Raw genomic sequence first — 24,731 nt, 5'->3', positions numbered from 1 at the left:
AGCGGGGTGCCTGGGTGGCTTAGTCGGTTAAGCGTCCGACTTTCACTTAGGTCATGATCTCGCGGTTCGTGGGTTCGAGCCCCACGTCGGGCTCTGTGCTGACTGCCAGCTCAGAGCCTGGAGCCTGCTTCAGATTCTGTGTCTCCCTCTCTCTCTGACCCTCCCCTGCTCGTGCTGTCTCTCTCTCTCCTAAAAATAAATAAAACATTAAAAAAATTAAAAAAAAAAAAGAAACTGAACCAGCTTAGGTACCAATTTTGTGTCCATACTGAATTTTATCATCTCTTTGCATTACAGTTAAAATGGCTAGATGTTATTTTACTTACCCACAGTGTCTATGTGCTTTTGGAGCCAAGGAAAATACATTCCTGTACCAGAGAATACACTCGATTCCTCCTGGTCATCCTCTGTCTTGGACCTTATCAATTCTTCACTGAAATCACTCATACCTGTTCCAAACTGAGAATATTAGTTACTTTCTGTACATCTCATTTCACGGCCTTCTTAGTTCTATAGAAAAACTGCTACCTTTTTATCTAACAGATAATATTTGATCAGCAAAATTCATTCTACCAGGCAGCCCCTGCATTTTATTTATTTAAGTAGGCTCCACATCCAGTGCAGGACTTGAACTCACAACAGTGAGGTCAAGACCTGGGCTGACATCAAAGAGTTGGACACTCAGCCGACTGAGCCACCTTGGTGCCCCCCAGGTACCTCCTCTAAAGTAAGAAATAAATTTAATTATGTCAACAACAGCCCAAATAAATGATCCATTCAAAAAATGTTTTAGTCTTTACCATGTTACAAGAACATACAAAAATAGGTAAGATACTGCTCCTAAATTAAATTAAAATAAAACAAAACAGGGGCGCCTGGGTGGCTTAGTCGGTTAAGCGTCCGACTTTCGCTTAGCTCATGATCTCGCGGTTCGTCGGTTCGAGCCCCGAGTCGGGCTCTGTGCTGACTGCCAGCTCAGAGCCTGGAGCCTATTTCAGAGTCTGTGACTCCCTCTCTCTCTCTGACCCTCCCCTGCTCACGCTATCTCTCTCTCTCTCCTAGAAATAAATAAAACATTAAAAAAATAAAATAAAAACAAAAAACAAAATAAAAAAACACCCAACTCAAGTCTAGAGAAAGAAACAGCAAAATGACACATAAAAATCAAACAATGCAAATACATACATTAGTAGTAATGAACATATTGATCATTTTCTATACACCAGGCATATAAACTATCGCACTTAATCCTTATAAAAATCCTGAGAGAAGTACTTTTATTTTATTTCATTTTTCTGTTTGAAAAAAACTCAGAGGCTTAATGAAATTATACAAACTGGCCCAACATCATAAGAAAGGTGAGGACGATATTCTAGAACTAGAACATCAAACTACTTGTAATGAATAGAGTCTTGCGGTCTGCGTGGAAGAGGGGATCAGGAGACTGAATTGATGGCGGGAAAGGAATCTTCGCAGCCATAGGCAAGCGAAGTATGGACTTAATCCTCAAGATGCTCAGGGCCCCTGTCCCTCATTCCCCACATTAGGTCCCGCTGATACTACCGTCTGGAATTTCTCCAATTTTCCCTCTTCTCTGCAATCCTCCACCACTACCCCAGTTCAGGACATCTTCAAACTGTGTCTTGCTCGCTGAATTCGCTTTCCACCTAGTTACCCCACCTCAAATCCTGCCACTCCACATTATAGCCAGAGTACACCTTTTACAATCGAATTCTGTGGTTTAGGCGTATGGGTTTGACAGAACATCTAAATCTGCGTCCGACGCACACGCGTTTGAGCGAGCCCTTTCATGAGCAGCTCTCCCAATTTCTCCAAATTCTCAAAAACTATGTTGCTGCCAAGCAGTTGCCACGGTAACCATAGCTTCTCCACCCCTTTCGTCTTGTTCTCAGAAATAAAGGTTTCAGAACAAAAGGAGAAAGTAGCAACAGAACATGGGTTAGTCCCAGCACAGCCCTTCAAGTTCTACTCTGAATGCCTGGAATAATTATTTGATGGACAAAAGAGGCGACACTTACCCACCTGACGCGGACGCTTCCCTGCAGCGGTAAGCACAACCTCGCCGCTACTCGGAAACTGCACGAGTGAACCCCCCCCACCGGAAGCGGAGTTAGAGACGGCTTCGTGTGAGCATGCGCAAAAGCCCGCCGAGCTATCAGGTGGCACGCAGGCGCGGCTCCGCCCCTAACTCCTCCTTCCAGGCGTCGCCATCTGTCGCTTAACCCCGGAAGTGCCGGCGCGCAGCTATTCTCCCACCGAATTGGCCCAAGGTTTACGTCTTAGTAGGTTCCAGTTGGAAAATGGGAGACTTAAGAAGTAACTGGAGACTGGGACGAGAGGATGGTGGCTGGCCGAGGTGAGCAGTCAAAAAAGCAGAATGCGGCATTACCTGGGTAATTCACTGTACCACGATTTGTACATTTTTGCTTGGCTTCAGGGCGCACTGCTCACACCCCAGAGGCGTGGCTGAGTGGTCCTGGCCAAGATAAATGTGCGTAACCTCTTAATAGCTCCCTTGACATCTTTTTTCCTCGTTTTTAAAGTTTCAGCTTTGAATTTAAGGATTTGGCCCCCTCCCCAAAATTTGAGCAAGAATNAGGATGTGGAGAAACGGGCACCCTCCTATACTGTTGGTGGGAATGTAAACTGGTGCAGCCCCTCAGGGGCTACTTTTCATGAGGAACATTGACCAACTTATATGAAAAGGGGACAAAAGTAAGATGAAAAATGTAAAATGAGGAAAAGTTGAGGAGTTCTGGGTAAGATGACCTGTAGAGGCAGAGACCCAGGGGAACACAGTATTTCCACAATTGGGAAGGTTGGTCTGTTAAAGAAGGGGCAGACTATTTTTTCATAGCTTCAGAGAACAGAATTAGGATTAAGGAGGAAGCGTTACAAGGAGTTAGTTTAAAGTCATTACATAAATTTTGTTCATACCTAAGGCTGCACAAATAACCCTTCCCTTTCCCTTAGTACCGTTCCGTTCCGTTAGAAAATGCGTTAGGTGAAGAAAATAAAATAAAAGTGATTATACTATAGCTCATTCAATAGCACAAATAAGATTAAGAAAAGAAATAACATGACAAAAATGTAAACATAAAACACACAGAAGGTTCTAGACTCCATCTAGAAAAAGACATATTCTAAGGAACAGAAAGATGTCCTTACAGTTGCCTTGTGCTAAAGAGAATTTAATTTGATAATAGCATTTTATTTATTTATTTTTATTTTTTATTTATTGTCAAGTTGGCTAACATACAATGTAGTCTTGGTTTCAGGAGTAGATTCCCATCATTCATCACTTACATACAACACCAAGTGCTCATCCAACAAGTGCCCTCCTCAGTGCCCATCATCTATTATTTTTTTTTAGTTTATTTATTTTGAGAGAGAGAGAGAAAATGTGAGTGGGGGAGGGGCAACGAGTGAAAGGAAGGGAGAGAATCCCAATCAGTCTCCATAATGTCAGTGCAGAGTCTGATGTGGGGTTCAAACTCATGAGCTGTGAGATCATGACCTGAGCTGAAATCAAGAGTTAGATGATTGACTGAGCACCCACGCACCACTGATAATAACATTTTTAAAAATTTATTTATTTTTTAATTTACATCCAAGTTAGTTAGCATATAGTGTAACAATGATTTCAGGAGTAGATTCCTTAATGCCCTTTACCCATTTAGCCCATCCCTCCTCTTACAACCCCTCCAGCCACACTCTGTTTGTTCTCCATATTTAAGAGTCTCTTATGTTTTGTCCTCCTCCCTGTTTTTATATTATTTTTGCTTCCCTTCCCTTATGTTCATCTGTCTTGTATCTTAAAGTCCTCATATGAGTGAAGTCATATGATATTTGTCTTTCTCCAACTGACTAATTTCACTTAGCATAATACTCTCTAGTTCCATCCATGTAGTTGCAAATGGCAAGATTTCATTCTTTTTGATTGCCAAATAATACTCCATTGTATATATATACATACCACATCTTTATCCATTCATCGTCATTGGACATTTGGACTCTTTACATACTTTGGCTATTGTTGATACTGCTGCTATAAACATTGGGTGCATGTGCCCCTTCTAAACAGCGTATCTGTATCCCTTTAGTAAATACCCAGTAGTGCAATTGGGTATTTACTGGGTCATAGGGTATTTCTATTTTTAATTTTTTGATGAGCCTCCACAATGTTTTCCAGAGTGGCTGCACCAGTCTGCTTTCCCAGTGAGTAACATTTGAAAATATTTGTTTATTTTAAGAGACAGAGCATGCATGCACACATGAGCTGGGGGAGGGGCAGGGAGAGACAGGGCGAGAAACATGGTCTGCATTGCCAGTGCAGAGCCCAACTCTGGGGCTTAAATCCACAAACCTTGAGACCATGACCCAAACCAACATCGAGAGTCAGACGCCCAACCAAGTGAGCCACCCAGGCACCCCAAGGTCAAGCTTTAGATAACCAAACAGTTGGAAAAACATCAACCTAGTCTATACTGTATCATAGCTGATAATATGAACAAGATACGAAAGTAATGTGGCAAAAATGAAAGCATAAAACAAAGAAAGCTTACATAATAATACAGAGAAAAATATTTTCTAACTACAAACAGCTCAAAATACATGGACTAAGATCCTGCCCCAGGCTCAGAATTGGGGAAATAAATTATATCCTTAAAGGCGTAGCTTCATTTTTTTGCCCATTTAATGCCCTGAGCCACTCATTAAGAAGTTCAAGCAATCTTGGGGCACCTTGGGGGCTCAGTCGGTTGAATATCCAACTTTGGCTCAGGTCATGATCTTACAGTTCATGAGTTCAAATCCCGTATCAGGCTTTGTGCTGATAGCACGGGGCCTGCTTCAGATTCTCTGTCACCCTCTTTCTGCCCTTCCCCCACTTACACTCTCTCTCAAAAATAAACATAAAAAAAATTAAAGACAAAAAAGAAGTTCAGGCATTCTTACTGGAGAGAAAGACCATATGAAGAAAAAGTTTTCTGAAAGAGAAACACCACATGGAGAAAGGCCACATGAAGCCACCAGTCTGCTTCTTATCCATACATATGAGGAAGGCCTTCCCAGACCTTGTGATCCAGATCTGCCAACAGCTGAATTCAACTGCACGAGTGAGTCTAGTTAATGACACATGAAATAGAGGTGAGAGAGTTCTCTGAACTCTGTGCAAATTCCTGACTCACAAAATGTGAGCAATAAAATGGTTGTTGTTTTAAGCCACTACATTCTGGAGTACTTTGTTACACGGCAATAGATACCTAAAACACTGGTATTGATCATTTGAATCTTCCATCTCTTTTTCTTCATCTGTGTTGTTAGAGATTACCAAATTGTGCTGTGATCAGAAAACAAACTTTGTCAGATAGCAACATTGTAAAAATTGTTGAGACTTATTTTGTCCCCCAGATGTGGTCTATCTTGGTAAATGTTCCATGGACAGTGAAAAAGAATGTGTTCTGCAGTTGTGGAGCATTGGTTTTATTAATGTCAATGGGGTTAAGGGAGTTGATAGTTCTGTTCAGATATTCTATATCATTACTGTCTTTTCATAGAGTTTCATTATGTAATGACCAAGATAGGGGAGTTAAAATTTCTTACAATGGATTTGTGAATTTATTTCTTTTGGCCTTTAATATGGTCATTTTTTCCTTTACATATTTTTGAAAAAATTTTTAATGTTTTATTTATTTCTAGGAGAGAGAGAGGGAGACAGCACGAGCAGGGGAGGGTCAGAAAGAGAGGGAGTCACAGACTGAAACAGGCTCCAGGCTCCCAGCTGGCAGTCAGCACAGAGCCTGACGCGGGGCTCGAACCCACGAACCGCGAGATCATGACCTAAGCAAAAGTTGGACGCTTAACCGACTAAGCCACCCAGGTGCCCCCCCCTTTACATATTTTTGAAGCTTTGTTATTGAGCACATTAACTGTGTTGGTTCTTGTGTCTTCCTGACTTAACAACCATTTTCTCATTATGAAAAATCCTCTTTGTCTCTAATAACACATCTTACATTAAAGTGACATTTCTCTTAGAGTAATATAGTCACTGAAGCTTCCTCTGCTTACTGTTTGTGTGTTCTATATCTTTCCATCTTTCTACTTTGAACCTCTGGGTATTTTTTAATGTGCTTCCCTTGTAGGTAATAACTAGTTGGATCTTCCTATTTTTAATCCAATCTGAAAATCTCTACCTATTAATTGGTGTGTTTTATCCATTTATATTAATTATAATAATTTATGTTATTGAAATTAAGCCTATCATTTTGATATTTGTTTCTAATTTGTCCCATTAGTTTTGTGTTCCTCTATTCTTCACTTACTGCCATTTTTTGGATTAATCAAGTGTTTTGGTATTCCATTTGAATTCCTCTGTTGGCTTTTAACTGTATCTTTTTTGCTTTATTGTTTTAACAATGTTTTTAGGAATTATGATATGCATTCTTAAGTTATCAATATTCTTTTTTTTTTTATTATTTTTTTTTTTTAAGGTNCGGCCACCCAGAAGGGTAATTCACAGTCATTCCAAGATGAGCCCCCCCGCCCCGAAAATACAAGCCCTTTGTTCCCACAGTTGTATTCTTTTTAACGTTTTATTTATTTCTAGGAGAGAGAGAGAGAGAGACAGCGCGAGCAGGGGAGGGTCAGAGAGAGAGGGAGTCACAGACTGAAACAGGCTCCAGGCTCTGAGCTGACAGTCAGCACAGAGCCCGACGCGGGGCTTGAACCCACGAACCGCGAGATCATGACCTAAGCGAAAGTCGGACGCTTAACCGACTAAGCCACCCAGGCGCCCCAAGTTATCAATATTCTTAAGAGTTAAAATTATGATACTTCACATAAAATAAAAGAGCCTTACTTGTATAGTTCCATTTGCCACCACCCGCAAATCCTTTGTGCTTTATTGTCTTATATGTTACATCTATGTTCATTATAATTTTTGCTTTAAAGGGTCATATGTCCTTTAAAGAAATTAAGAGAAGAAACATATATCATCTTTTATATTTATCTATGTTTACTATTTTCAGTACTTTCACTCCTTCTAATAGATTATCTTCAAATCGCTGCCAGAAATTCTTCCCATTACCGCTCACCCATGTATGTTGCTTCTCCCATTAAGATGTAGAGTATATTTCTCCTTTCCTTGAATCTGGGTGTATCTTTTGACTTGCTTTGATGAACAAAATATGCCAAAAACTGATGCCATGCAAGTGCTAGATAGAAACCTTAAGAAACTTTGCATTTTCTAGTTTTATCTTCTAGAAATCCAGCCAGCAAGTAAATAGGTTTGGGCTAGATTATTGAATAATAAAAAATTTTTGGAAAGAGAGAGGCCTATCCAGCCATTACAGCTACCACATCTGAGTCACCAAACATGTGAATGAAGCTATTTTGGAAGTTTCAACCCTAGCCAGCTTCCCAGCTGAATACAGCCACATGAGTGAAGTAGGACAATAACATCCAAATCTAAAGAACCAACCACCTAGTTAAGTCTAGCTAAGACACCGATAAGGAAGAAGTAATAAATGATTATTATTTTAAACCATAAGTTCATTACACAGTGAAGGAAATTAAAACATTATAGATCTCAATTTCCATCAGTTATGTCATTGTCTTTAATCCTGAAGAAATTTTTTAGCATTGTTTATGGTACAGGTTTATTGGTGTTGAATCTTCTGTTTTCATTTACCTGAAAATGTCTATTGTGTCTTTGGTTTTAAAGGATATTTTTTCTGGATATAGAATTCTGAATTGGCAATTTTTGTCTTCCCGTTCTTTAAGCCCTTCCATTGTCTTTTTTTAAAGTTTATTTCGAGAACAAGTGAGCAATAGTGGGGGAGGGACGGAGAGAGAGAGAGAGAGAGAGAGAAAATTTCAAGCAGGTTCCATGATCAGCTCAGCACCTAATGTAGGGCTCAATCTCACAACTGAGAAATCATGACCTGAACTGATATCAAGAGTTGGATCTTTAATCAGCTGAGTCACATAGGCACCCCTCTTTTTTTTTTTTTTTTTTAGGTAAACTCTACTTAATGTGTAGAGTGGGGTTTGAACTCATAACCCCAAGACCAAGAGTTGCATGCTCTACCAACTGAACTAGCCAAGTGCCCTGTTTTTTGATCTCTTATTTCTGATGAGAAGTCAGCTATCATTTCTATCATTTTCTCTCATGTGTAATGTATCACTTTTCTCTGGCTGCCTTCAAGACTTTTGCTTCCCTGTTTGATTTAATGTCAGTTTGGCTATAATGTGTCTAAGTATGGGTTTTGTTTTATTTTGTAAATATTCTACTTGTTATTCACTGAATTTCCTATATGTAAGATTCCCCCCCCCCCCAAATTTGGGTTATTTCCAGCCCTTATTCCCTCAAAATTTTTTTCATGGAATTTTCTCTCTGCTCTCCTTCTGGGTTTCCAGTTTTATGCATGTGAGTTCTTTTGATGTTGATAAGTTACTGAATCCTTCTTCATTTTTTTCTTTCTGATTTTTAAACCAGATATTTCTACGGATTAACTTTTTGTTGTTTTTGCAGTGTTCAATCTGCTGATAAGTCCATTTAGTGAATTTTTCTATTTTAATTACTGTACTTCTTAGTTCTTGGAATTTTTCTTTTAAAAAAATTTCACTTATATGTTGACATCCCTTATCTCTTCATTCATTACAACTATGTCTTCCTTTAAGTCCTCAAAAATATTTATGAATGTTACTTAAGTTTTTTGCTAATCCCCAAATCTGGGTCACCTTACAGAAATTTTTTATAGACTACTTTTCTATTATGGTTCACATTTTCCTAATTCTTTGTATGTTTGATAGTAATTGTATGTGAGATAATTGTAGATAATACAGTCTGGATCATCCTGTCTTCCTTTAAAGAATATGACATCCATTTATCATGCAAATTAATTACTGATTGGTCCTTTTGGTTATGTTAGCTTTGGTCCTACTGTTTGTATCATGTGATCATTTTTGTTTTATACTTGGCCCTAGCATGCGTTTCTTACCTTTTTTGCATGGTTCTTTCTCTTAAGGCTTGATTCTGGATTCTCAATGAAGTGCCCAAAGTATTAAGAGACATTGCTGCTCCTGGGCTGGGCTGGAAATCCAATGTCTCTTAGCACTACATGATTTTTAGTATCACTCTTCAGCCTTCCTCTTGCAGCAGGCAAACTTGCCTGTCACATTTGTGTTCACCCACCCCAACGTATGTGCACACATGCGCACACACATGCACACACACCGACACCACAGCAGCTCAGGTATTCTAACCCACAAAATTCCAGCCACTTCAATAAGTTTGACCCCTGATAATTTTCTCCTCATCTCAGAAAGACCACTACTTTACTTGAACTTCACCTCCCTGATTATGGAGCTTACCTTGTGTGCTTTGTTCTCAAGTATGACAGTCACATGCTGCTTGTTTATCAGTGCATGAAGATTGTTATCCTAAGTAGTTTGTCTAGTTTTATACATTTTTTGTGGCAGAAAGACAAGTGCAGAACCAGTTACTGTATCAGGATTCAAAATAGAAGTACTGCATTCCTTGTCTCCGTGTCCATCATAGTGATAGAGACATTCACTTAGGTCAAACTGCTTAGAAACTTTGTACTGTCTCACAGATTCAATGACAATTTCATTGTCATGGAGTCCAAAATCAAGTTAAAAAGTACATTTGAAAAGAGGTCTCTGAAGGGGCGCCTGGGTGGCTCAGTTGGTTGAGTGTCCAACGTTAGCTCAGGTCATGATCTCTTGGTTCCTGAGTTTGAGCCCTACGTTGGGCTCTGTGCTGACAGCTCAGGGCCTGGAGCCTGCTTCAGATCCTGTGTCTCCCTCTCTCTCTGCCCCTTCCCCACTCACTCTTTGTCTCTCCCAAAAAGAAACACTAAAATATTAAGGAAAATAAGTCTCTGAAAAATAAACTGGCCAAAATTTGCAAGGTAATCATACTGAACTGATCATATACTTTTACTCAAAGCTTTATGAGTATGATGTCTACAATCAGCAAAAAAATAAAACTTAATGGATAGACTTGTAAAGTGTTCTACTACAATCCAATAGACAACCTCTCATGATACTTTCATATGTTAGATGATAGCTGTGAAATTATTACACAGTGTTAATGAACAACTCAACTCATGGGCTCATAGTTGTCACCAGTGTTGAAAAACTGTATCATTATCTGTAGCCCCCCAAATTAGCTCCACCTCAGAATTCTCTAGAAAAGACATTTCTTAAATCTCATCACAATGAACTTCACCGGGATTTTTCACCCTCTGATGTGACACAGTGTCGAGCTTTCTAGTCCTAAATGCACACCTTTTATGAGGAGACATTGGTCATTGAAACTAACAGCTCCTTGATCCTATTTCATAAACCCATTCCAGCCATAAAAAAGAAAAATTATTTGTGCATATTTTCTTTTGACTTTTCACTTGTAGCAATCAGCAACTTTTTCTGTAAAAAGATAATGAATATTTTAGACTTTTCAGGTGATAGTTTCTGTCACCACTATTCCACTCTGCTGTTGCAGCACAAAAGCAGCCATAGATATAAATGTAAGTGGGTGAAGATGTCTGTGTTCCGATAACCCTTATTCACAAAAGCAGGCGGCAGACTGGACTGGGCCTGTGGGCCACAGTTTGCCAACAGTTGCACTGGAGTACTAATTAATGTTTAGTCTCACACAGAGGTTTGGTTGCGATATATACATATATGCACACACACAATTTTTTTTTAGTTTATTATTTATTTTGAGAGAGAGAAAGAGAGAGTGCGAGAGGGGGAGGGGCAGAGAGAAAGAATCCCAAGCAGCTTGGAGCCACCCAGGTGCCCCATGTGTGTAATTTAAAAAATACATACTCATGCTAGTGATGATTGTTACATCCAAACAGAGATCTACTAAAACATCATTACTGATATCATCATACATCTCAGTCCTTAGGATAGTCACTGATTGTATATTGCTTCACTTGAATACACTAACATACAGTTAGTAGATGTTAATGCTAAGAAGTAATTTTACTGTTCTATTGTGGAGAAACCTTATCATAATAGGATAAATGAGATCAGCCATCATGAAGATGATATATATATATTAGAATAATTATCCTAGTACTTCCACATACTGCATCTCAACCTATATCCCCCTACTTTTTAATTAAGAAACATGTTCTTTCATTAAGAAAAAATCCTCTACATCGATTCCAAATGATTCAAAATGTTCCCATGATTTGACTATTAACAATACAAGTTATTTCAGATCTAAAAAAAATATTTTTTAAGTTTTTACTTTATTTTTGAGAGAGAGAGAGAGAGAGAGTACTAGTGGGGGAGGAGCAGAGAGGCAGAGAGAGAGGGAGACACAGAATCTGAAGCAGGCTCCAGGCTCTGAGCTGTCAGCACAGAGCCCGATGCAGGACTAGAATCTACAGACTATGAGATCATGACCTGAGCTGAAGTCGAATGCTTAACCGACTGAGCCACCCAGGCTCCCCAAACTTATTCAGATCCTAATTTAAGATAAGACAGTCTGAAAAAGAGAACAAATGTGAGAAGATGGAAGTAGAATAATATATGACCTTTCTTGGAGGAAGAAAAATACAAGTTCAGAAGTGTGTACTGTCTGTTAGAGTGGTTTTAGCTTTAATGACAAAAACAAACAAAAAACCTATAAAGCAAAGTCACTGGAATGTGCAGGGATTTTTTTTCCCCTTTAGGTTGATGTTATAATCTTTTTCTTTTACCTGATAAAAGAAACTACAAAACACAGGATATGGAATATTTACAAATATGGGCGCTTTTTATTTTTAAATCATTTCTACACCCAACGTGGGGCTCAAACTCACAACCCCAAGATCAAGAGTTGTATGCTCCACCGACTGAGCCAGCCACGTGCTCCACACATGGGTGCTTTGTACCTCATAAGATTTTAACAAAAGTCTCAAGCAGTGCATCTCAAGTAGGAGGGTGGTACCATTCTTACAAAGGGGAATTGGGGGATGCACGGGGGCAATTTTATTCTGTTGCCAGGATGAAGATGATACTACAATTTCATGGCCAGGGCTAAAGCTATATATCTTGCAACTGGTTGGACTGTACCACCTAAGATGCCAATACACCTCTACCAAGAAACCTTTGCCTAAACAGGTATCAAGCTCTGGTCCCTTACTTTCCTGCAATTGTGTTTTTCTAAAATTCACCTAAAGGGATAAGGGCTCTGTGCAGTCTCATTGTGTTAGTAACCAGTCATTCTTGCTTTCTTTGTGTTTGTCGAGAATGATTAACTTGTTTTAAATAATTATAAGAAATAAATAATAAAAGCATGACTAGTGTAGGAACTTAATGATAACCATAGTTCATGCTTTTTACTAAAGATTTCAGATTCATGTGAAGAGGCAATGAAATTCTTAGATATTCCAACAAAAATCTCAACCTCTGATTGCAAACAGACAAAATATTGGGGGCTTTGAGATCACTACCATCATTCTTTCTCTTTCTGCCAAGAATATTTTATATCCTGTAACAGAATTTTAAGGTTTGCTTTTCTTAAGTGTATGCAAAATAACATACAAATGTATGGTATGGATCTGGTGTTAATTTTTAATCGCTGCTTTCTAGAGCTGTGCTGCCTTTAAATGTACCTAGTAAATTGAGATGTGCCATGATTATAAAATATACACCAGACTTCAAAGGTTTCACATGAAATACAAAATGTAAAATGTCTAGGCACCTGGGTGGCTCAGTTGGTTAAACTTCCAACTCTTGATTTCAACCCAGGTCATGATCTCCCCATCGTGAGATCAAGCCCCATGTCAGCCTCCATTCTGAGCATGTGGAGCCTCCATTCTGAGCATGTGGAGCCTGCTTAAGATTCTCTCCCTCTCCCTCTGTCCCCCTTCCTTGTACACACACTCTCTCAAAATAAATAAATGAATGTGAAATATCTCATTAATAATTGTTATGTTGATTACAAGTTAAAATGATAATATTTTAGATATATTGGTTTAAATAAAATGTATTATTAAAACAGATTTCAGAGGTGCCTGGGTGGCTCAGTCGGTTAAGTGTCCAGCTTCAGCTCGGGTCATGATCTCATGGTTTGTGAGTTCGAGCCCCGCGTCGGGCTCTGTGCTAACAGCTCAGAGCCTGGAGCCTCCTTCAGATTCTGTGTTTCCCCCTCTCTCTGCCCCTCCCCTGCTCATGTTCTGTCTCTCAACAATAAATAAAAATGTTTAAAAAAATAAAAAAAAAACCAGATTTCATCTGTTTTGCTTTGCCTTTCTAATGTGACTTGTACTAACTTTAAATTATATTTGTATCTGGTCTTATATTGCTATTGGACAACATATTCTAGAGGATTCATGAGAAATAAGGGAACCATTAGATTATGTTTAGATTCTTTATTCAGTCATTCTGGTTTAATGTCTTATCCTCTTATATATTCCATACCATTTCATATCCCATGTAGACTTAAATGGAATGAGCTTTCACTCCTGCAGGGGACTCCTACTCTTTATGCAATTGCTCGGTGTCCACATTTGAATAGGCTTCCTAATGGTGTCCATGTTCCTGTTCCTGTGTACTGCATGTATTCATCAGAATGCTGAAGACTCAGGAGGTTTACTTTGTTGATGTGCCATCTGTAACAGGTCTGCTGTGACTGCTTGTTACCCTGAAGAATAGATTTTCTCCCTCTCAGTTTTTAAAGTCTCCTCCAGGAGGTGCTTTGGAACTGCCAAACATACCTGGTGGGGGGTGTTACCTGCCCTGCTGATTTTCAGTAAGAAGGGAAATTTCTAGGGAAGGTAGTATCAAAAAAGGGCTCCTTTGTGACAGTCATTGATTTACTGAGAATCTTAACCATCCCTGATTAACCATCCCTGTTGGCTAAGAGCCAGATATATTGCTGTTTAATTATTTAAACATAAATAATCAGCCTTTTAATATATTATCTCATTTACTTCTTAAAGAAAAACTTTGGTTTTAACATTAGCCCCAGTTTTATAGATGAAGAATCCACGACTCGGAAAAATTGGTGACTTGCCTAGAGTCGTGTGATTGGACTTCTCATACCTAGTTTAGTGTTTCTGATTACTTTCTTTGCCTCTGCTGCGGTCTTCGGTAAGGAAGTAATTCATATCTGAAAACCGTAAATGGAGAAAGCCAAACAGTCTACACTGTGGATATTGGGTTGTATACACCCCACACTGGAATCTGTTCTGCATTTGCTTCAAAGCATCAAATATTTGACTTCGGTGAAAATAGTGCCAAGGTAAATTAGGTGGAACCGGACACAGGAACTTATAACATATAAGTCTGTATATTAGTGGCAATTTCAGATGTTTGAGTTTCCTTCTTTGAACAATAGAAATTGGGATAATATTTGTCAGGACTAGACAAATAGTGCACACTGATAGATATACTTCCCTTGTGTATGACTCACTCTGAGTACAACATGCCCTTTGCCATGACTTTGACATGGCTTTTTGATTGAGGGGAAGAATTTAACCGTTTTGGCCATGCCCAACATAGAACTCCATTCTCCTTGGCTTTCACAATAGGATATTTGCTTTAATTCCACTTCAGTCATATGATCACTTAAAGTCTGATAGCTTTCTGATTTTTACTCTATTAAGTCTAAGTTTTGTGCTTGATTTTCAAGGACTTGTATAATCTGACCTACTCTGGCCACTAAATTTGCCTCCCACTACTCTTTACTAGGATCATTTCACTCCAATAAGATTAGATCCCCTTACTGTCCTTTAAACATTTTGCTGTCTTTTCTCTTACATTGCTTTCTTCACTTGCCTTTTCCTTTCTTTTTAGAGTCTAAATCCCACCTACTCACCAAGACTGAAGTTAAATTCCACCACTATTATTTACTATCCTCTTTCATTGAACTCTTTGGTGCTTTGAATTTGTACCTGTTTTGAACGTGAAACTGTGTTTTCATGTTAGCACTTAATGTGTGGCAGAGCTGTGTCTGCCTCCCATCCCCCCCTTCTTATAAAGAGAAATGATTGTTATTAACGAGAGAGATTTGTTTATCTTTTAGGAGTTTCCATTCTGAAGAATATAATAGGATCCAGAGTCCTCCTCCACCCTTGAGAGTAGGAACCAAGATTGGGCCTCCTTGGGCACAGCCATAACAGTGGACCCATCTCCTAGACACTGGCCACAAAGGATGACACTGGCCACAAAATAAGTCAGAAGTCTGGGAAGAGATCTCAGGGTGTCTACCAGGAAATAAATGATACTGTGCAGGCCGACCTGACGAGTAAAACAAAAATGTATTTGTTGCTTTAAAATTATGAAACATTTTCCTTTACCCTTGGTAATAGTCTTTGTTGTGAAATCTGCTTTCTCTGGAAACAAAACAAATAAGCAAAGGAGAGGTATCTGCATGGCTCAGTCGGTTGAGTATCCGACTTTGGCTCAGGTCATGATCTCACAGTCTGTGAGTTTGAGCCCTGCATCGGGTTCTGTGCTGACAGCTCAGAGCCTGGAGCCTGCTTCAGATTCTGTGTCTCCCTCTATCTCTGCCCCTCCCCTGCTCGCTCTCTGCTCTCTCTCTCAAAATAAAATAAAGACATAAAATTTTTTTAAAAAAATGATCGAAGGAGAAAAAGAGAAGAGAGACGAATCAAGAAACAGATTCAATTATAGAGGACAAACTGATGGGTGGGGGGGGTGCTAAATAGATAATAGGGATCAAGTAGTACACCTGTAATGAGCACAGGCTAATGTATGCAATTGTGGAATCAATTTATTGTACACATGAAACTAATATAACAATATGTGTTAACCAACTGGAATTAAAATAGGGGCACCTGATGGCTTAGTCAGTTAAGTGTCTGACTTTTGATTTTGTCTCAGGTCATGATCTGATCTCATGGTTCGTGGGCTTGAGCCCTGCGTCAAGCTGGGCTCTGACAGTGCAGAGCCCACTTAGAATTCTCTCTCTCCACCCATCCTGTTTACTCACATGCACATACATACATGCTCTCTCGCTCTCAAAATAAATAAACTTAAAAAAATATATCTACTTTGATGTATTTTTAAATGTTTAGTTCTTTATTTATCAGAGAGACAGCAAAGGAGGGGCAGAGAGAGAGGGAGGGAGAGAATCCCAAGCAGGTTCTGGACGGTCAAGCACAGAGCCCAACTTGGGTCTTGATCCCATGAACTGTTGAACCATGAAATCATGACCTGAGCCAAAGTCAAGAGTCAGATGCTTAACTGCCTTAGCCACTCAGGCACTCCATACTTTATCTGATATTAATATAGCTATTCCAGGTTTGTTTTAATTAGTGTTAGCCTGGTTTATATTTTTTATTTAAAGGGTGTTTTCCTTTTTTAAATTTTTAAATTTTTTAATTTTAGAGAGTGAGTGCAGGGGAAAGGGGCAGAGGGAGAGAGAGAAAATCTTGAGCAAACTCCACATTCAGTGCAGAGTCCAACATGGGACTTGATCCCATGACTCTGGTATCATGACCTGGGCCAAAATCAAAAGACATATGATCAGGGCGACTGGGTGGCTCAGTCAGTTAAGTGTCTGACTTCAGCTAGGTCATAATCTTATGGTTTGTGAGTTCAAGACCCACATTGGGGCATCGGGCTCTGTCCTGACAACTCAGAGCCTGGAGTCTATCAGATTCTGTGTCTCCTTCTCTCTCTACCCCTCCCACACTCATTCTCTCTCTCTCTCTCTCTCCCTCTCTCTCTGTCAAAAATAAGTAAACATTAAAAAAAAAAAAGCCAGATGCCCAACCGACTGAGCCACCCAGTCTCTCCTAAAGTGTGTTTTTTTATAGGAAGCATATAGTTGAGTTTTGCTTTTTTAAAATTGAATCTGAAAATCTGTGCCTTTTAAAGGAGTTTTTAGATCATTTACATTTAATGCAATTAATGTTACGATTAGGTTTTAATCTGTGGTCTTACTATTTTTCTTCCTGTTTTTATACTCTGTTCTATGTTCCCCCTTTCCTCTTTTTCTGTCTCCCTTTGGATTAATTAAGCATGTGCTATTTCCTCCTCTGTTGACTGAGTAGTTCTACCTCTTTGTGATTTTGTTGTTGTTTGTATTTCTATAGGGCCTTCAGCTTGTGTACACCTTTAGCTTATTACAGTATGCCTTCATGTGATGTTTATCACTTCCCTTATGACTCTAGGTCTTTACAGCAGTATAGTTCCATTTATCCTCTTCTGCCTTTATCCAATTGTGGCCATACATTTTACCTGTACATATTTTGTGAACCTCACAGATGTTATTATTTTTGCCTTAAATAATTATTTTTAAGAGATTTTTTAATAAGAAAAAATATTTTATATTTTATGTACTTTATAGAAATATATTTTGTATTTACCCACACATATAATTTCTTGTATTGTTCTTTTGTTAGATTCATATTTTCATCTGGTCATTTCTGTCTGCCTAAAGAGCATCAACATTTCTTACAGTATAGATGTGGTGGTAATGAATTCTCTTAGCTTTTGTGTATCTTAAGATATATTCCATCATCTTTTTGCTTTGTTTTGCATATTTAGAAATTTGCTTTTTATGATGATAAATCTTTTTTTTGGTAATAGTGGTATTGATATATAATTCATATAACTAAACAATTCATCTATTTGAAGTGTACAGTTCAATGGGTTTTAGTACATTCACAGAGTTGTGCATCACAACAATCAATTTTAGAACATTTTTATCATCTCCAGAGAGAATCCTGTAGTCTTTATCTGTTTCTTCCCAACACTCCAATCTCTTCAAGCCCTAGAAAATCAATAATCTATTTTCTGTTTCTATAGATTTAAATATTTTGGACATTTCATATAAATGGAGCTATATAAGATATGGTCTTTGTGGCTGGCTTTTTCACTTAGCACATTTTCAAGGGACATTTCTGTCATAGTATATACCAATACTTCATTCCTTTTTTATTGCTGTTGTATTCATATACCACATTTTACTTATTTATTTACTAACTTGATGGGCATTTGCGTTGTTTCTGGTTTTGGCTATCATAAGTAATGATGCTATGAATATTTGTATATAAAGTTCTGTGTGGATATATGTTTCTATTGCTATCAGTTACTTACCTAGGAGTGGAATTAATTGGTTATATGTTAACTCTATGTTTAACCTCTTGAGGAATTACCAGGTTGTTTTCCAAAGTGGCTGCACCTTTTTACACTTCTGGTCATTATATATTTTCTCTGGTGAAATGTCTATTTGAATTCTTTGCTGTGCAGTTTGTAAAAAATTAGATTATTTCTTTTTAGTATAGAATTTTAAGAGTTTTCTTTTTAGTATAGAATTTTAAGAGGTTTTTTTTTTTTTTTTAAATATATTCTGGAGCACCTGGGTGGCTCAGTTGGTTGAGTGTCCAACTTCAGCTCAGGTCATGATCTCATGGTTCATGAGTTCAAGCCCCACACTAGGCTTGCTGCTGTCAGCATAGAGCCCACTTTGGATTCTCTGTCCCCACCTCTCTCTCTACCCTTCCCCCACTCATACTCTCTCCCTCTCTCTTTCTCTCAAAAATAAATAAAACATTAAAAAATACATAAGATAAAGTTGCTTTTTTTAAGAAAGAGTTCTTTATATTTTCTAGATACAAATATCTTGCCATATATATGAAGGGCAGATATTTTCCCCCTTTCTGTGTAGTTATCTATTCACTCTTTTGATAATATCCTTTGAAGCACAAAAGTTTTGAGTTTGAAAAAATCCAGTTTATATATTTTTTCTTTGGTTGCTGTGCTTTCAGTGTCACATCTAAGAAATCACTGCCTACTTCAAGATTTCTCCCTATGTTTTCTTCTAAGATTTTTATAGTTTTAGCTCTTACATTTAGATTTGTCATCCATTTTTTAGTTAATTTCTGTGTGTGGTATAAGGTAGGGTTCAATTTCATTTTTTCATATATGAATATCTAATTATCCCAGCACCATGTGTTGAAGACTTCACCTCATCTTTGAAAAATATTTTCACTTGGTATACAACTCTAGAGTATCATTCTCTACCCCCACCCCCACTTTAAATATGTCAAGCAACTGTCTTTTGGCTTCTATTTTTCCAATGAGAAGTCTTCTGTCATTTTATCTTTGCTCCAGTGTATGTAGGTGTCATTTCCTCTAAATGATTTTCAATTTTTTTTGATTACCACTGGTTTTAAGCAATTTGATATGCTTTGTTATTGATTTCTTCATGTTTCTTGTGCTTGGGGTTTGTGGAATTTTTTAGATCTGTGAGTTTTCAGCAAAGTTGGAATGCTTTTATTATTTCTTCAAATATATTTTATGTCTCTGATTTCTTTCAGGGACCCCAATTACATGTATTGGACTGAAGTGTGTGTATTAAAGCTCTGTTTATTTCTTTCCATCTCGTTCTGGTTTTTTGGAGAGTTTATATTGCCTTGTCTTCAAGTTCGGTAATGTTTTCTTCTGCAGTGTCTAATCTGCTATTAATCCCACCCATTATTTTTCATCTCAGCCATTGTTTTGTTTACCTTGGTTTAATTTGGACCATTTTTACATCCTCTATGTTTCTACTTTGCATGCTTATGCTTTTCTATAGCATATCCAAAAAAACACACCAGAATATAACTGTGCTATATTGTGTAATAATTATGTCATTTGTGAAAGTTTCTATTGATTGATTTTTCTTTTCATTATGAGTTGTATTGTTCTGCTTCTTTCCATGCCTCATAATTTTTATTGGATTCTAGACATTGTGAATTTACCTTGTTGGGTGCCGGATATTTTGTATTTTTAAAAATATTCTTTAACTTTGTTGCAAGCCAGTTAATTTACTTGGAACCTTTTTGACATTTTCAAGGTTTGCTTTAAAGCTTTGTTAGAGTAGCTTTCAATCTTAGGCTGACACTTTCCCCTTTACTGAACAGTCTACCTGATGCCCTGCTTATTACAGGTTTTACAGTCTGACTGGTGGGAATACAAACTATTCTCTACAACAGTTATTCTCCTTGTTCTCTCTGGTGGTTCTTTCCCTGGCTTCAGGTAGGTTTTTACACACAGGTGCTTATCATTACTCAGCTGAAGACTTGAAAGTACCCTCTGCAGATATCTTGAGCTCTGTGCAGTTCTCTCTTCTCCATGCAGCTCTCTTCTCTCCTGTACTCTTCCCTGCAAATTCCAGCTGCCTTGACCTCCCCAAACTTTCAAATCTGTCCCTTCAACTCAAGGAGATCACCTGTTTGTGTATTGCTTCTCTGGTTGTGGCCAGGAAACTTCACCCAGAGAGTAAGCTGAGGCAATCATAGCACTCACCTGATTTCTCCCACTTATCTTAGGGATCACTGTCCTCTACTGGTTGTTGTCCAATGTCTAAAATTATTGTTTCATATATTTTCCCCGTTTTTAAAAAAAGATATTTAACATGGGAGGGTAAATCTGGCCCATTACCCCATCTTGCCTGGGAGACATATTCCTGAGTAAATATTTTACACCATTCTCTGAACTCTAAGTGGTTTCATCATTGGCAATAGACTGGGTTCTTTCTAGAAACTTTAGTATTAGGCCTATTAGAAGTTCCTGGACAGGCACCATGGGAAGTTTACAATTATATATGTTATTACTCTGTCTTCTATTTATTTCAGATGTATTTGTCTTGTTTCTTTAAGCAGACTGTAAAGTCTTTAAGGTCAGGAGCCCTCTAAGTCTTATTTTTTATGCCTCCTTCTTCCGACTAGACACATTTTTAAAACTCTTAATCTTTACCTAGTGAAAATTTCATTTGAGGTGTGAACAAATAATACACTTGGGATTAGAATTTATGTTAAACATCAGGACGACATAATCAAATGCTATTAAAAATGAATGCTTGAGTTCCTGGTGGCTCAGTTGGTTGAGTGTCCCCCTCTTGATTTCAGCTCAGGTCATGACCTCATAGGTTTCAGGATCAATCCCCATGTCAGGCTCCATGCTGACAGCTCAGAGTCTGCTTGAGATTCTCTCACTCTCCCTGTCTCTCTCTGCCCTCTCCCATGTGTGCACCCTTTCTCCTTCTCTCTCTTTCAAAATAAATAAACCTAAAAAAATGCATGCTGATTCATCCACTATGTATGTATATACACAAATATATATATACATACACACACGCACTACCACCATCACCCTCATTGAGGTCAGATGAGAAATTTTTCCCGCGCACCTAACTTTTTAATATCTCCTTAAGACAATAATATAATAATGAAGAATGAAGATAAATGAAAATCCTGGAAAATCAACAAACTTAGCAGCCAGTTCTTCAGCAACTGAGAGCTCTTATCCTTCATGTAAAAGCATATCTGAATATTAGTCAAAGTAAATGTTCGTAAATTAATATGGAATTAGATCATTTTGGAATTTTGCCTTTTCCACCAATGAATTGTCATTAATTCTACTATAAATAGAAATAAGAAAAATTAGAATTATCTTTGTCTGCTTTGTCTATTCTAGTAATGCATAGGGAAAAAAATACACTGCAATTTCATTCACTCCCTCCACAACAAATATGCCCTTAATCACCAATAAATGGATTCCAGTTTCTGTTCCATGTGTTGAAGATCCTGCTGAGGGGAAGACGCAAGATGCCTTGTTCTTATGGGATGTTTTCTCTTGGTACTATTTACATATGGAGGCTTTATGTAGGTTAATGATGTAATATATTTATTGTATGTGAGTTATTGTGGGTTCATCCAACAAATCATTTGTTGAGTACCTCATACATTCCAGACATTTTCCTAGGCATTTATGATATAGCCGTGAACAAAATGAATTTCTTCCTCCCAAGGAGCTTATATTTGGGGTAGGAGTCAGTCAGGTAAACAAATGTAAGGCTAGTAGAAGTGCTCTAAAGAAAAAGCGGGATGATGAGCTAGATAATCATGGAAGGAGCTCTATTTCATGTAGAGCAATCAAGAAAGGCTTCTGTAACAAGAAATAGTGTCGTTACAGTCACTCAATGAAGTGAAGGAACTAGCTGGTGGCCTGTCTGGGGAAACTGTTCCAGGTTGATGCAAAATTACAAGTATGAATGTTCTGATGCAAGAGTGGGCCTGGTGAGTTTAAGTGGAACTAAGAGAAGAGTGTTAGGAAGTGGGGATCAAAAGGATGAGCTCGGTCAGATCAAATAACACAATGCAGTCCATCATAAAGTCATTGCATTTTAGTTGGAAATTTGTCAGAAGGTTTTCAGCAGAGAGACATGACCAAATTTATATCGTGAAACAATCACTGGTTGCTGTTGACACGGCAGACCTTAGGGAGGCAAAGGCAGAACAGTGAGAAGGCTATTGTAACCTTTCAAGTGACAGATGAAGGTGGCTTGGCCTACAGTGTTAACATAGGAGATGGTGAGAAGTGGTCTGATTCTAGATGTATTTCCAATGCTATTGCTGAGTGAATAAAGTCGGTCAAAAAATGAGTACACACTGTATGATTCCATTTGCATCACATTCCAGCAATTACAAATCAATCTATAGCAACAGAAGGTTGTTTGGAGATTGGCAGAAAATGGGAGGGAAGATTATAAAGGATCATGAAAACTCATCACTGATGGATACACTAATTATCTTGATTATAGTGATGGTCTAATGGAATATACATGTGTCAAAACTTATCAAACAGTCCGCTGTAAATGTGTGCAGCTTATTGTATGACAATTACACTCCAATAAAGCTATTAAAATAAAGATTGTCTGACTGGGCTGGATTGGGTGGGGTAGAAAGAGTTGCCATGAATGGTTTGTAAGTTTTTGACCTGAGCATCTGGAACATGGAATTAAAATGGCATTTCTTGAGATACAGAAGACTAAAGGAGCGGTGTTTGAGAGAGGGAATAAGGAGTTTAGTTTTTAACAAAAGTTGAAGATGCCCATTAGACATACCTAAGATTCTAGAGCAAACAGAGTAGAAATGAACCTCTAAAGGCAGTATCCTTGGATGGCCAGTGACCTTATCCATTATATATTTTCTCCAGAGAATTACGGGAACTACACTGGATCAATGGGACATCTCATGGCCCCTATAGTCAAACAGCTGTGAATATCTATGTGAACCTCATATCATTTTCTTTATTCAACATTATGGATCACAGGGACAGGCCACATTCTTTCCTCTTTTATTTTTTTCAATTTATTTTAGAGAGAGCACACAAGCTGGGAAGAGGGGCAGAGGGAGGGTGGGAGGGCGAGAGGGAGAGAGAGAGAGAGAAAGAGAAAGAGAATCTTAAGCAGGCTCCATGCTCAGTGTGGAAACTGATGCAGGGCTCTATCCCATAACTCTGGGACCATGACCCTGGGATCATGACCGGAGCCAAAATCAAGAGCCAGATGCTCAACTGAATGAGCCATCCAGGCGTCCTTTTCCTTTTAAAGAATCCAATTAGTTTGGAAAACCAACTGATGGGTTTGGTGTTGAGGTGGATGAAAAACCTTAGCAGAGAGCACTGCAGTGAGAAGACCCCAGTTACAGACAATGCCAAGTGCTCCAAGCAGAGGCAGAACATGGTAGCCATCGTGGGCTTATGGCTTTTTTTTTTTTTCACATATAGATTTTTAAAAAGATTTTGCTTCCCCTAATCAGAAAGTACAAAAAAATTGCACGTTGCTTGATGGAAGCTTTGCAGAGTTGTGATTAAAAGGATATTCCCTGGGTCTGAATCTCAGCTCCATTTCTCACTAGATGTGTAAATCCCCCCAATTTAGTCATCTCAAAAATGAAGATAGTAATAGCATCTTCCTTTTTCTTAATGTTTACTTATTTTTGAGAGCGAGAGACAGAGCATGAGCAGGGGAGGAGCAGAGGTAGACACAGATTCTGAAGCAGGCTCCAGGCTCTGAGCCAACAGCATAAAGCCAGATACAGCGCTCGAACTCACACACCGTGAGATCATGACCTAAGCCAAAATTGGAGGCTCAACCGACTGAGCCACCCAGGCACCCCAGTAATAGCATCTTGTGAGGTACTACTGTTGTGAAGATTAGACAAATTGATACCTTAGAATAACACCTGGGTGTAAAGAATCAATAAAAGTTAAGTGCAATTAATTAGCTTCCCTCCCCCCCCCATACTCTCGCTATTTTGATGTCATTTGGTTTCCACTAAACTGTGGATTTGACAAGGGCCAGATGCCTTGTCTTTTGACCTAAAAGTTTCCCCGCCCTACCCTATGTCTCGCAGGCATAAATGATAACATAAAATGGAAGTTCAACGCTTTTGTGTTGAATTCCTTCTTCCCTGAGGGATAAAGGCCCAAGAAACTGACGACCTAGCACTGGTATGCGTAGCCTACCCCTATTCTCCAAGACTTTTCAAAAGAAGACCATGCCGGCCACTAGCTCTAACTTCCACCACCAACCCATCATTCCAGTACTCACGCCCCTTCACAACCTAAGGGGATCATGGATGGGACCCCCAACGGGGAGGTCCTCAATCCAAAGACTAACAGCGGCAGCTCGTGGGTGACATTTGGTAGTTCGGTAAGGGGGCACCGAATCAAGATTTGGGGGGCGGTGGTTGGAGGTGGCCTGGTTTGGGCTGGACCTGAAATTAGAAGCTGCCAGAAAGGACCCGTGTTGGGACGTTGGGGTGGGGGGTGGGGGTGCTCCAAGGTCGCAGAGACCGGTGAGCGAGGAACACGAAGGGAGCGGGCGAGGGCGCGGAGACGCAAGCGCAGGCCGCCCGCGCGGCGAGCGGACGGCACCGGGT

General features: G+C 38.8%; 2 protein-coding genes across 2 annotated transcripts in view; one reads left to right on the top strand and one right to left on the bottom strand.

Moving 5' to 3' along the window:
- Positions 1-2,082, bottom strand: part of TAF1A (TATA-box binding protein associated factor, RNA polymerase I subunit A) — a 38,035-nt gene extending 35,953 nt beyond the window's left edge. Inside the window, 2 exon segments of the mRNA XM_077745317.1 lie at positions 327-449; positions 2,044-2,082. Of these exon segments, the coding sequence (XP_077601443.1) occupies positions 327-447 (121 nt within the window). The 5' untranslated portion in view covers positions 448-449; positions 2,044-2,082.
- A 189-nt stretch (positions 2,083-2,271) lies between these two features.
- Positions 2,272-24,731, top strand: part of MIA3 (MIA SH3 domain ER export factor 3) — an 88,322-nt gene continuing 65,862 nt past the window's right edge. Inside the window, exon 1 of the mRNA XM_077745316.1 lies at positions 2,272-2,377. Within this exon, the coding sequence (XP_077601442.1) occupies positions 2,362-2,377 (16 nt within the window). The 5' untranslated portion in view covers positions 2,272-2,361. The remainder of the gene's footprint in view (positions 2,378-24,731) is intronic.

This window comes from Crocuta crocuta, unplaced genomic scaffold (assembly GCF_008692635.1).
Source record: "Crocuta crocuta isolate KB4526 unplaced genomic scaffold, BGI_CrCroc_1.0 scaffold757, whole genome shotgun sequence".
NCBI lineage: Eukaryota > Metazoa > Chordata > Mammalia > Carnivora > Hyaenidae > Crocuta > Crocuta crocuta.
Note: the sequence above shows the minus strand (reverse complement) of the source record. Positions and strands in the feature narration are given on the sequence as shown.